This window comes from Lepeophtheirus salmonis, chromosome 14 (genome assembly GCF_016086655.4).
Source record: "Lepeophtheirus salmonis chromosome 14, UVic_Lsal_1.4, whole genome shotgun sequence".
Lineage (NCBI taxonomy): Eukaryota > Metazoa > Arthropoda > Copepoda > Siphonostomatoida > Caligidae > Lepeophtheirus > Lepeophtheirus salmonis.
In genome coordinates, this window is record NC_052144.2 from 33,346,122 (window position 1) to 33,358,640 (window position 12,519).

The window sequence follows — 12,519 nt, forward strand, 5'->3', positions numbered from 1 at the left end:
TATCGAGAGTTTAAAAGAAGTCTTGTAAAAGTCTTATAAATTGGGCTTCCTTACCTTGTTTATGAAGCAAATTATTATTTTTTTTTTTGTCAGAATATGTCTAGACAGGCTGTTTCAAAGGTAAAAAAATCCAGCCTAAATTAAAATCAAATTTTGACTCATACTGTCTGCAAGTACCAAAAAGGGCCCTGAGGCGAGTTGTGATCGATTTTGACTGAAGGGTGCTAAAATTGTGGTCAAATAGCAATCCAATATATATGTGGACAGACGTTCTAGAACACTATTGCTTATCTACATGACAACTCAAAAGGAGTTTTCCTCCTGATCATGCACTGCACAACTTTAAAAATATATATATACTTGTTTCTAGAGTTTATCTCAACATATACATCCATAGATCACCATCTCTACGCCCCAACTTCGCTCATATAAGAGAAATATATCACACAGAATAAACACTTATGTTAAACTGGCTCACAACCTTTCACATCATGGGGTTATATCCTACGACGATTGAGAATAAAAATGACAAACTCGCTACCATTAACCTTAAAACTCAAACCTTAACTTAACCTTTTTCTCCAATGTCCCACTTTTTAGTAAGCCAACTCTCCATTTCCCACTGCATCATCGGTCTTTGACAAAATGGAGTTTAATCCATTTTGTGGATTAAATGGATCCACAAAATCCATTTAATCAATGGATAAATAAGTAAGTGTTTAGTAAGTAAACATACACTTTGTCTTTTTCTGCCGTTTTACGTCCTTAATTTTTGATTACATATATTATATTTTTTAATACAGTTATCACATGGAATTAAAATACATTTTATAAATTTATGTGTAATATAAAAAACATAGAAGAACTACAATACTAGAGGCATAAAGGCATTTGTTTTGCCTTGACAAATGCCTCAATGTTCGGTGTTAAAATTGCATGGCACAAATCAAATTCAAGGTCAATCAGGCAGTTTCGCGATTTGCTTTTGATCTCAATCATGTTCGAAAACTCTGACACGCACAGGTACGTAGATGGCAATGCAACTAGTATTGTGAAAGCTTGCAACGTAAGGATATGTAAAAAACCATTCATAGTAGCCCCAAATGTGTTCAGGCTTTTCTCCGCAAAAATAGCCCTTGCCGCGGAGACATGTACCAAATCAAAAAACTGGTCTTGAAGGGATCCCTCATGAACTCCATCATCGGGTTATCGCTCTTGAATGTAATGTATTTGTATAAGTGATCTTTACACTATTCGTAATATAGGGGTTACCTGTGCATGATCCTTTTTCCTTTTAATTCCTCTTATGTCTCCCTTCGTGCTATTAAAACGGCTAATAAAATATTATAACGATCATCATGGTGTATCTCCTATAATAATTCCAATCCCTTGTTCCTCTATGCCGTGGGTAGTTGACGACAACTCTGAATATAATATTAATTACCTCTTCTTACCCATGTGCGTGTGTGCTATTGTTATAATTCACAACAATGAAGTCCAGAAAATAGTGCTGAAATTCGTCCGGTAGCCTGCAGTCTCGCTGATTCGCAAATCTTAACCATTTACTTACAATATAATCACAACATACACACACACACTAAATAAAATAACCATAAAAATATGTATGTTGCAGTTTAAGTAAGAAATCCATTAATAATATTCATAATAACTGAACTAGACTGTTAATCTGCATAATAACAATGTCAATAATAACTGAAAAAGATACTTAATGTGCAAAATTATTGCAATCATAAATTTCACATTATCTTCCAATCCCCTTTTCAGAGACACAAATAGGCTCATGGGATATACAGCATGTCCACAGGTTTAATTAAGAGTAAGCACAATTCGTCAATTCATTTATAACAATCAGGGACGCCATCCACTGTAACCCCATTTGATATCTCGGCCCACGGGTTGTGTTGCGTGCCAACACGGCTAACAAACGAGTTGTAATCCACCACCAATTCATGTAATATCTTCAGAGATGCAATCCACTAAGGACACGTTTGATATCCCGGCCCACGATTTGTTTTGTGTGCCAAGACAAATAACAAACGGGTTGTAACCCACTGCAAACTCATGTTATATCATCAGAAACGGCATCCACTATGGATGTAGCTGATATCTCGGCCCACGAGTTGTCTTGTGTGCCAACACGACTAACAAACGTGTTGTTATCCAAAGCCAATTCATGTAATTTCATCAGAGACTCCTTCCACTATAGACACGGTTGATATCCCAGCCCACGAATTGTGTTGTGTGCCAATGCAACTAACAAACGGGTTGTAACCCACTACAAACTCATATAATATCATCAGAAACTCCATCCATTGTAACCTCGGTTGCTATAACAGCCCACGGGTTGTCTTGCTTGCCAGCACGACTAACAGACGGGTTGTAAGTCCCTCTGACTTTTTCATTTTTGGGTGGATACACTCTGCCCTTTTGCGTGACTCTCCTGGTTACACAAAGGTTGATGTTGATATCTACCCTATTCAGTTACCAAACCTCGACACACTCCTTCGTATTAGTTCATCTTTCCCATTTGGATATCCAACCCACAGGCCTTCTGATTCTTTCTTCAACTTCATGTTCAGAGGATCTCGCCTTCGTTTACTTCACTCGACTAATCTTATCTCTTTAATTGGAAAGATTATTCATTGTGCTGATGCCCTTTACATCAAGGATTGGCATAGTGTCTTTTGACCTTCTTAATCAATACTTCTATTCCCAAGAATATGTAAATTGCCGGAGTTCTTTTTCGGAATCATAATCTGCTATAGTTCTAGAAGAACTAAGGAGCTCCATAAAAAGAAAGAATAATCAATGGAAATACTTAGTAAGGAACAGAGAGAGTTTTCATTCCTCATCCACATATCCTTGATTGAAATCGTTGAGTCCGTTCCTCCTTCAGTCAGCTCTGCCTCGTCTCCCACTCTGATAAATCTGTTTCATTGATAAGAATCCTTCTTGTCCCTTCATATATATAATGCAGATATCACCAACTCAATGGGATTTATATCATTTCCTTTATGTGGTGGATGTTGTGATGTACACTTTACAGTCTACATGGATAATTATATAACCTTAACGCTTCAGGCTTATAAATAAATTACGTGTGAGTCTTTTTTGTCATTAAAAAACAAGTGAAGACGATTTTACACTATTTAAAGATAATGTCACTCTTTTCTTGATATTATTGTCTACAAGCCACATTCTATTCTACTATTATATAATATCGTTACAGCAAATGTTAAATTATTGTGTCAAAAAATATATTCAAACGACTTCTTAACTTCTGTTCATTTCTATTGGAATTTCTGAATACCATTATAATTTCCAAATTAAAAATAATGTTCGAATCTTAGTCTGACGAAGATCTAGGATCTCAACTGAAATAAATTTTCTATCTTTCTGGTCATTCCCCACGAGTGCGGAATTCTCCACAGGTTAAGAACCACTTCTTAGTCTCATCTATTTTTCTAAAGCATTAAAATAAACATTAGATGTGCATATAGTTCCAAGGGGACTGAATATATTGAAAAATAAATCAAGATCCAGAAAAAAGTTATTGTATCTTTTTTAGGTCGGGAATTATTCAGACTACTCTTTTACCAATTAATCCCATTTCAAATGTAAATATGGTATCTCTGGGCTGGGTTCCTAAAATAATTTGCGATATTTTTAGAAAAATGGGGGAAGTGGATTAAGAGGTCTTAGAGAAGAAAAATTTCTAGTAACAAAGCTGTTGTTTATTCATCAATCATCATATTACTTATCCCCACTAAGTATATACATAGCAAAAACTAAAATTGTTGGCAGAAGCAGATTTGTCTGAATTCCTCCTGGAAATGAGAGAATTTAAATATGTTCTACCAGCTATGTTTCAATCGGATTTACTAGAAAAAAGATTCGTCTGGTATAGGCAATTGAGTGATGTAAACTATTTCATATGTATAAAATAAATTCTCGAGGACGTAAAAATATAGGTCTTATCACTGGTGAAATTTTCAAATATTTTATAAGCATGGATTTTACTCAAATTAAGGAGCTCCTTGATGACGAACATATCTCCAATTCTGCAATTATACTTACTGACTAGAAGCCTTACGAATTGGAGAAAAATAGATATTACAATTATACATCGTTATATAATGAAATATAACTGTTATATTAATTTGATCTTGTTATATGCATAATATTTTATTAGTTAGAATTATTCATTCCAAAAATAAGTAATTTTGGAATTGTAGGTACAATGAGTCTTTGAATAAATACACTTAAAAAAATTAAATTACCTATAATATATGCATTATACAAAAATAAAATAATTTCTTATTTTATCATTAAATACTGAGACAGACTAACATACAATCAATAAAATTAATAAATTTAGATTTTTAAATTGGACATAATTTTATTTTAATTTTTATCAAACTTCGGTAATATCCATCACAATTATTCATTCAAACAGTTTTGGTTGTCTTGTTTGGGCTCTTAATGATGACGATGAAAATGTTTTTTAACGTCCTACATAATATAGAATCCGATTCTAATCATGTCTACTGTAGTCCTAGTCTAATTATATGACTAATAGGTTTAGTAACTATCAATTTTAATGATCCGTGTTTTATATTTTTAATATTATTATTAATAATCTCCAATTCAGAGTTATTTTCCTATAAAATAAAGGAAATACCAAAACTATATCCTCCTTCATTACATAATTAACATTCTGTAATACTTTTTTTATCATTTTATTCTATGACAAACATTGAAGTAAAAAGACTTAATTAATAAACATTTCATTAAAAAATACTAGCAAAATATCATACATATAACAGATTACGAAAAATGTGCTCTAAGAAATATTTTTCAAAAAACAAAGAGTATTATGAAAAATCATTCATGTGCAATAACAAATATGAAAAATGCATTTACTAGAAGTATAAAGCCTTTACGTAGGAAGGCACTCTAAATTCACATGAGCACAATTAAAATTCTTATCAAGTACTTTCAACTTTGTACAAAATTGATGGTACCATCGATTACAATCGCAGCCTATCCATTCAGTCGTTGATTGATCGGCATTTGCTATATTTGGATCATATTCTTCACATATTGCACATATCCAAGTTTCTACATTCATCATATCATGGAATCCTGTTGGCTTTGTCGCTTCACTTTCACTAGAATTCGCCATCACCGAGGTACGAGTAAGTCCGCCAGTTCTTGTTGGGCGTCCTCTAGTGCGAGCTTGACCACGAATAATAACTTTAGTAGGTGGTAAACTATGTGTAGATGTATTATCTAAAGAGATCCTCCTTTTACAACTGATTCGAGGGGATGAAACAGATGTATCTAAAAATTTAAAAGAAACATTAGTTATTTCTAGTTCATAAGTACAAATATATGTTGACTACACTTAATGGACATAAAATTAGTTAATATTTTTCACTTTGTTAATAATGTACTTTAAAAAAGGTAAAACATCCCCTAAAAAATAAGTACTGATACTTATATTTAACAAATATATATTCTATTTCTATACATACAAGGTAGTTACGGGAAAATTCGGACCACCTTTAACTGAATCCTGATCAATAAGAGAAAAGAGTAGAGGTTTGAAATTTTATTTACAAGTTTCAATAATACCAAAGAAAAACTTCAATCTATGAGTGGCATCTTCGCTGATCATTCGCTCGATATCAGGTCTACAGGTCGCTCGATATCAGGTCTACAGGATTTACAGGACTTGACCACATCAGTGCGGATAATTTGTCCCACTACTTGATAATGGAGGCCTTCAAGGAGTCGATGCTGTTTTTGTGAATTGGCTGAGACCTTCTTCTCTAACTTAACCTAAAAGAAGTATTTCATGGGATTCATATCGGGGGAGTTAGAGGGCCAGGTCAGGGGTCAAAATGGCACCTTCTCTTCTTTCAACAAGTTTTGGGTCTTGCAAGCCTTGTGAGAAGGTGCAGAGTCTTGTTGAAACAGGAACTCAACACCATTGGCCTGAGTTTTCATCCAAGGAATCACTTTTGTCAGACATGAGTTCACACTACCTGTCGGTACCCATCCTCTTTTTTGGCTCAAAGAAGACGGACCTTTGCTCCCAATGACCCCAAGGGGCATGATGCTGGCCGAAAACTTGATTTTAAGCACGTTGTTCTGGATGTTGTGTGATCTATCGACAGTCCATTGTTTCTTATCCCAATAAAAGATAATTTGGTCACCATGGCAATTCAAATCGTTCAGATATTTTCTTCCGTGGGCAGCCCAGGTGGCCTTCATTTTGTCTGCAAGGATATGTATTTTGTAGAGGCAGTATGACTCAGGTATTCTCAGGTCAGTGTTAATGGCCCTGGAGACTGTTACACGGATTACTTGGCGCTTTTAGGGGAGAACGTTGATCACGTACAGTTTAAGGTCTACTAGGAATCTAAGTGTTTTTTTTTTATTAATCCGGGACTTGTGGATTTTTCTCTTATATACCCTTCCTCCTTCCAGCGGTTGTAGGCATATCTTTGGATACCCAAGCATCTTCTTGATGTGCACTGGGCTGTGTCCGCGCAAGCCGATTCGATGATGGTGTATCTCCAGGTCTCCTCTATCGGAAGTACCTTTTATAATTAAAAGTTGCGCAACATAAAGCTAGCGCTCAAACTCTCACTTTAGAATTGAAATAACCTATTTAAATATTTTTCTTATTGTTCAGGATGAAGTTAAAGAAGTTCCATATTTACCTGAACCACCCTCTATTACAAAATGAAAATGAGATCCCTTAACAAAAAAAAATTAATCAAAGAATTCTCTAACAAATTTGTTAAACTCATAGAAAAGATATTACTAAAATACTAATATATTTTTAAGGTCCTAACACATACGTATCTTTACAGCCCCTAAGAAAAACGCTGGAGTATGTGAAGTAAAAGTCTTTATCAGACCCCCACGACGTTGAATATGCATTAATGTTCAGCGATTTTCCTAGTTCTTTACCCATATACAAATATCTAAGGATTTTTTTTTAAATACATATTTTTAAGGATCCATGTCCATTATTTTCGAAGAACTACTTTTCTAAAAATCATTAAAATAATTGTAAGGGGATAGATCCAATTTCAAAATGACTTCGCGGAGCAGACTAACAAAGGAAATTTTGTTTTTTTTTTTTAAAGGTAACTTTTAATTTCCTGGATCGATTAAATAAATACAGACTATTTTAAAGCTTATTCTACCTAATTTTATTTATAAATTATTACTTAACTACTTAAAATAGGTAAAGTATTATTTTAGCTTCACTTATAATAATGTATGTGTATAATCAAGAACTTGCTTGGTTAATTCAAGAGGATAGTTTATAATACCAACAATCGGTGGAAAGGAGGACAAGGATATAAGGAAAGTCCATGATCCAAGGTGTGACAAGAAGTGGACCCCCCCTCCCCATATTTTTTATTGACCTAAAAAATTCACCAGGTCAAATCCTAGAATCATATCAGTATCTTGGCAAAAAAAAACGCAATCAGAGCAATTTAACTGTCTCCAAACCTATTAATTTCAAGAAAAAGAATAATTCTTACAATCGAGCATATCTTTACCAAAAATATAAAAGTCGCCAGTCACAAATGGTAAAGCATAATTCAACAAATGAAGTTCAATTGAGAAATAATAATTTTCTTCGGCAATTAGATAAACAAGACCGTTGACAGATATTGCAAATTATTGCTAGGTAGCTGAAGCAGGGTTGTAGACTTACAAGTTTACCCTGTTTTCTTAGGACTCATGACTAGTCTTAATTTAGAGAGAGTCCCGAGTCTATTTTTTTTCTTTTTTGACTCAAACTTTTGAATGTGGACCACTTTGCAGAGTATGAGAGTGTATTTCATCATTTTTCGTAGTGTTAATCAAGATTGATAGACAGATTGCAATATACATATACATATATATGAATTGCCAGATTCGGGACTCGGACTTGAAATTCCCGTTAGACTAGGGAATTGATCTTGAATTTCATGTCGAACCCAGCACTAGGTCATGAAGATCAAGTGAGACTTGGAGTTACCCTGAAATTTCAGGGAGTCCACACCTCTAAGCTCAAGTCGAAGATAATGGCTCTCACATGTTCAAAACAAAGTATCCAGCCTTCATCATGATCTTGGGAGAAGTGGCAGTGGTATAGCCTTTCATCTTTCCCACAAATATAATTGACCTGTAAATCTTTTTTTGCCTCGTATTGCGTGAATGATTGCTTCTGAAAGTGATGAAATTAAATAAATGTATAATTTTAGCCGTAATTCATTATTTCATTTTATAGTACTATTTGCTCTACACATTGTTTTAAATCAGTGTTTAAAATAGTGTACATTTAGTTGCTTTGATCTTGAAAAAATATATTGAGATGTCGAGACTGAGACAACACCAAGAATAATCTCGAGAATTGCATTAATATTATGTGTAGGAATATATAAAAATATGATTATATATCACAGCACCATACGTTTCGTCGCACAATAATAGGAGAAAAAACTCATTAATATATCCTATCTGGTATGCAAACCAACGCTGAATGTATATACATGGTACAAGACCATTAAGAGCTGTAATTGATAACATTTTAATATGAAGACTTTATGGACAATTAAAAATGAGAGCCTTTCAAACTACAAATTGAGCACTTTGGTCTACGATATAGGGCTTCAGAATATTTATATTTAATAAATTATCAATGAGAAATTAAATTATACAATATTGAATTTATATTGATATTAACAGCTAATAACTATATAGCTTACACGAATCTTGTTATGTATGAACAAAGTAATAAGTCATTAGGCCTTAATGAATAGTGAAATGATATGTCATTAAATACTACTAGGTTACCTTTTTTGGAGGGTCCTAAAGGGTTTTGTGGTTTCTGCAATGCATCTTCATTTAAATAAATCTTTACATTTTCAGGATCAATATGTAAAATATGAACCAATTGCTGAAGGTCCCATGTATTACTTTTAGATAACATCATCTCACCCTAAAAAAGAATTACATGTTTGAGCACATATAGGTTCACATACAAGTGACATGGAATGATGAAAGAATACAAACCGTATATATGAAATTCAATAGGATTTCCACAATTTCCTTTCGTATATTGGGTATAATTATCATATATTCACTCAGACCTTGAGGAAGACTCAGAAATAATTGGCTCATGAAGGAACTACAAGAGGCCAGGACCAGTCTGGAATAAAAAAATAATGAGTTAAAGGTGTCAAATGATTAGGAGTAGTTACTTATTATGGGTATGTTAACAACATAAAGAGGGCTTCAAATTTTTTGTCCTCTTGAAGGAGAGGGAAGTGTTTCTATAAATTTCAAGATTCAAATAATATTAGGTATAAATTTCCATCATTCTCATAATTATTTTACTTTTTTTTAAATTTTCTCACATACTTGAAGGATTTCAGTATCATTTCATGAAATTTCATGAAGCTGACATGAAGTATCTATGTGATATTGACTGTATGTCAAAAAATCATACTATAGAATTAAAGAAGAGGAGGAAATGAAGTAGTTACATCTGTTCAAAAATTCAAATTACTCCGTCGCTGTCGAATAAATATAGGAAATATTTGCATCACTGTAATAAGAAGAAAAGGCTAAATTTCCTCTTAAATTTCAGTTTTTGGAATCGTTGAACATACTTAGTTAGTTACTTTATACTTAGTAGTTACCTATGTGCAAAAACCTTTCCATTGGAGCATTGGAAGATGACATCCGTGAATTTTTCTTCATTGCGACAGGACCTTGCGATCTCAATGATGTGAGCATGGTGTCCAGAAAAATTAATGGATCGGTATTTAGTTGAGGAACGTCCTGGATTTGACATTTCCAATAGCAGATATTCTTTGTTGTCAAGTGAATTTTTTGACAGGGATTAAGTGCAACAGTTTATTCTTCACTAATAAGTAGTACCACTTCTACAGCTGTAACTCTTAATAAATATAAACATGAGATCTGTCGTTCAATCATGAGCGGTGTACGTCTAGCATCATGAAAAGTCTCTCTCTTACTCTTCTCCACTTACAAGCTGTGTGACGTCACAGTATAGAAAATACAAATAGGCTGTAGGGAAGACAGTACTAGATTGTATTTTTACAAAATCAGTGGGATATTTTAATGTCAAGTTTAATGAAATAATGGATCCATTATGTTTTAGAAGAGTCCAACGGCACTGAGATGCATTTACAAGTAGGGGGTGGGGAGGCAAATTATATAATGGTTTTGTCATCAGGGGCATCTGCAGTTTGGGGAAGTTTTTTTTTGACAATTTTGACAAAATGCTTACAAACTTTTTTGTTGAAATTTTTTTGAAGGGATACAATTAGAACAAATAACCTGATTATAACTTTTAGATGTTTATTTTTACTCTTTTGATGTTTACATGTTTTTAGCAATCGTTTGTAAAAATTGTTTTTGAATGTTATTGTTTTATGTATTATAGGAACACAAATGGAATGGTGGGCTCTAATTGAGGCGGGGGAAATTTAAAATAGAATGTTTATTATGGTATTTATTTTCCACTTTCTCTTTTTTTTTTATTATTTCATGATTTTAAGTATGTTTTGCAAATTATATTTTTGCTAATTATAGAGACCCACAAAAAAATAAAAAAGTTTATTTTTTTAAAAATGATAAATTTTTTTTTTTTTAAATGATAAATTTATTTTTTTGTTTCAAATTTCGACATTTTAAATTTTTTTAAGGGAATTTTTATTTCTTTTATAATCATAATAAAAAATTCTGCAAAAGTGGGCCAGGAGCCTATGGCCCTTGAAGTATAATTTTGAGGACCATGTCCTCAAGAGACAGTACAAATGTCTGTGTAATTCGTTAGGATTTGTCTCTTTCCAAAAAGTGATGTCCCCCTCAAAGAAAAAATCATAGTACCAGCCCTGCGTACTTCTCCGAAAACATCCTGCAAACGCACCTGATGACGGTACCATTATATATTTGCACCCCACTCTTGCAAAAACATTCCCATAACTTGCAAACTTCATAGTTTAATGGTCAATCATGTTATTGTTGTAAAACATATAACATAGGACGAGTACAATACTTTTAGCAATTCTATTCTCAATAGTGTTTTTATTTATATTCCAAAGCAGTTTCCATTATAATCTTATTCTCGAAGAGAGAGCATCAAAGTATAAAGTAATCACTAGTGCATGAAAGTAATAATGCTTATTTGTTGCAGAGTCGTATCCGTAAGTCTTTGTTGGACTCGGAGTATAATTAAGGATCGAGACCGTAGTCACTCTTACCTATATAAATGCTAGATATGGAGTGGTAAAAACTAAAAAGATTAGTTCAAGTCTCTTTACAGAGTGAGATTTGTGCCTATTTCTTGAATCTCATAGATGCTCGCAGATAATTTAATCAAATGTAATGACAGATAAACTGTTCTTTTACCAAACATTCTTCTAATAGAGCATTTTCACTGACGTCATAAATTATATCCTAATTGAAGGAGATGCCATTTTGGAGCCCAAAGTTTTTACTACATAAAATGGACAAATTTCTAATAAGTCTTCATGAAACTTCATCAAATACCTTAAAGAATAAAATATGACATTACATTTGAATTGAATACTACTTGATGAAAATGCTAAACACTGATATTTGAATTAAATCAAATTAATATGAACTAAAAATATGTTTTTTATTGATTGATTAGTGACGAAATTCGACAAAAGTATCTTATTCTTTCCATTGGAATACTTAATTTGTATGTAAAATATGGAAATAAGATTATATAACGATGTAATAACAAATTCTTAATACATTTTTAATGTCAAATATATAGTAAAACTAGGCAATGGACTGATAAAATACATTGAGATCTTGATCTTTTTATTCGTTTGTACCATTTTTGCATCTATTAGTTAACATATTCCTCAAAAATTATATAGAAAAGGTTTTCATCTTTATTATTACAAATTATTTGTTTCTTTGGGCTCCCAAAATGGTTTTACTTGAATAATGCTAACGGGGGACCACGTTAATTTAGTTTTTTTAAAACCAACTGGCAAGTTTTATTGTTTGAATGTATTTGAATCTATTCTATTTAAGGTATCTATGCTCATTGTTCACGGAAAACTCTAAACTTATTCTTCTAAAGTAAACTAAAAATAATGAATTATGGTTATATAATATATTATATCATCTGTTAGAATACGTTATTATTATTTAATTTCTATTCTAACTTTTTCATAGTATTTCTTCCTATTTTTTTTCTTCATTCGTATAGATCGGATTTAACTGTCTGTAACAATCATGTAAGTACCCTTGAAACATTTTATTTAAATGAAGGTGTGAGTTGTGACCAACTTGTTAGGAAATATTCCTTAATAAAGTACTAATAAACGGAGCTGTAGTAATCGAGTACGAACTTGAGTCTTTTATCCATGGGTACAGTAGCATATAAACTTAGAACTAACTTGGACTCGAAAACAT

General features: G+C 32.6%; 1 protein-coding gene and 1 long non-coding RNA gene across 2 annotated transcripts; both read right to left on the reverse strand.

Moving 5' to 3' along the window:
• Positions 1–744: 744 nt before the first annotated feature.
• Positions 745–3,039, reverse strand: LOC139907160 (uncharacterized). Its single transcript, XR_011783575.1, has 2 exons — positions 1,273–3,039; positions 745–1,214 (listed from the first exon to the last, which is right to left on the reverse strand). It is a non-coding gene; the product is annotated as an uncharacterized lncRNA (long non-coding RNA).
• A 1,705-nt stretch (positions 3,040–4,744) lies between these two features.
• LOC121129290 (uncharacterized) lies at positions 4,745–10,079 on the reverse strand. Its single transcript, XM_040724996.2, has 4 exons — positions 9,738–10,079; positions 9,109–9,244; positions 8,890–9,034; positions 4,745–5,364 (listed from the first exon to the last, which is right to left on the reverse strand). Exons 1-4 carry the CDS (start codon positions 9,890–9,892, stop codon positions 4,961–4,963), a joined length of 840 nt encoding a protein of 279 aa, XP_040580930.1. The 5' UTR covers positions 9,893–10,079; the 3' UTR covers positions 4,745–4,960.
• Between the last annotated feature and the right edge of the window lie 2,440 nt (positions 10,080–12,519).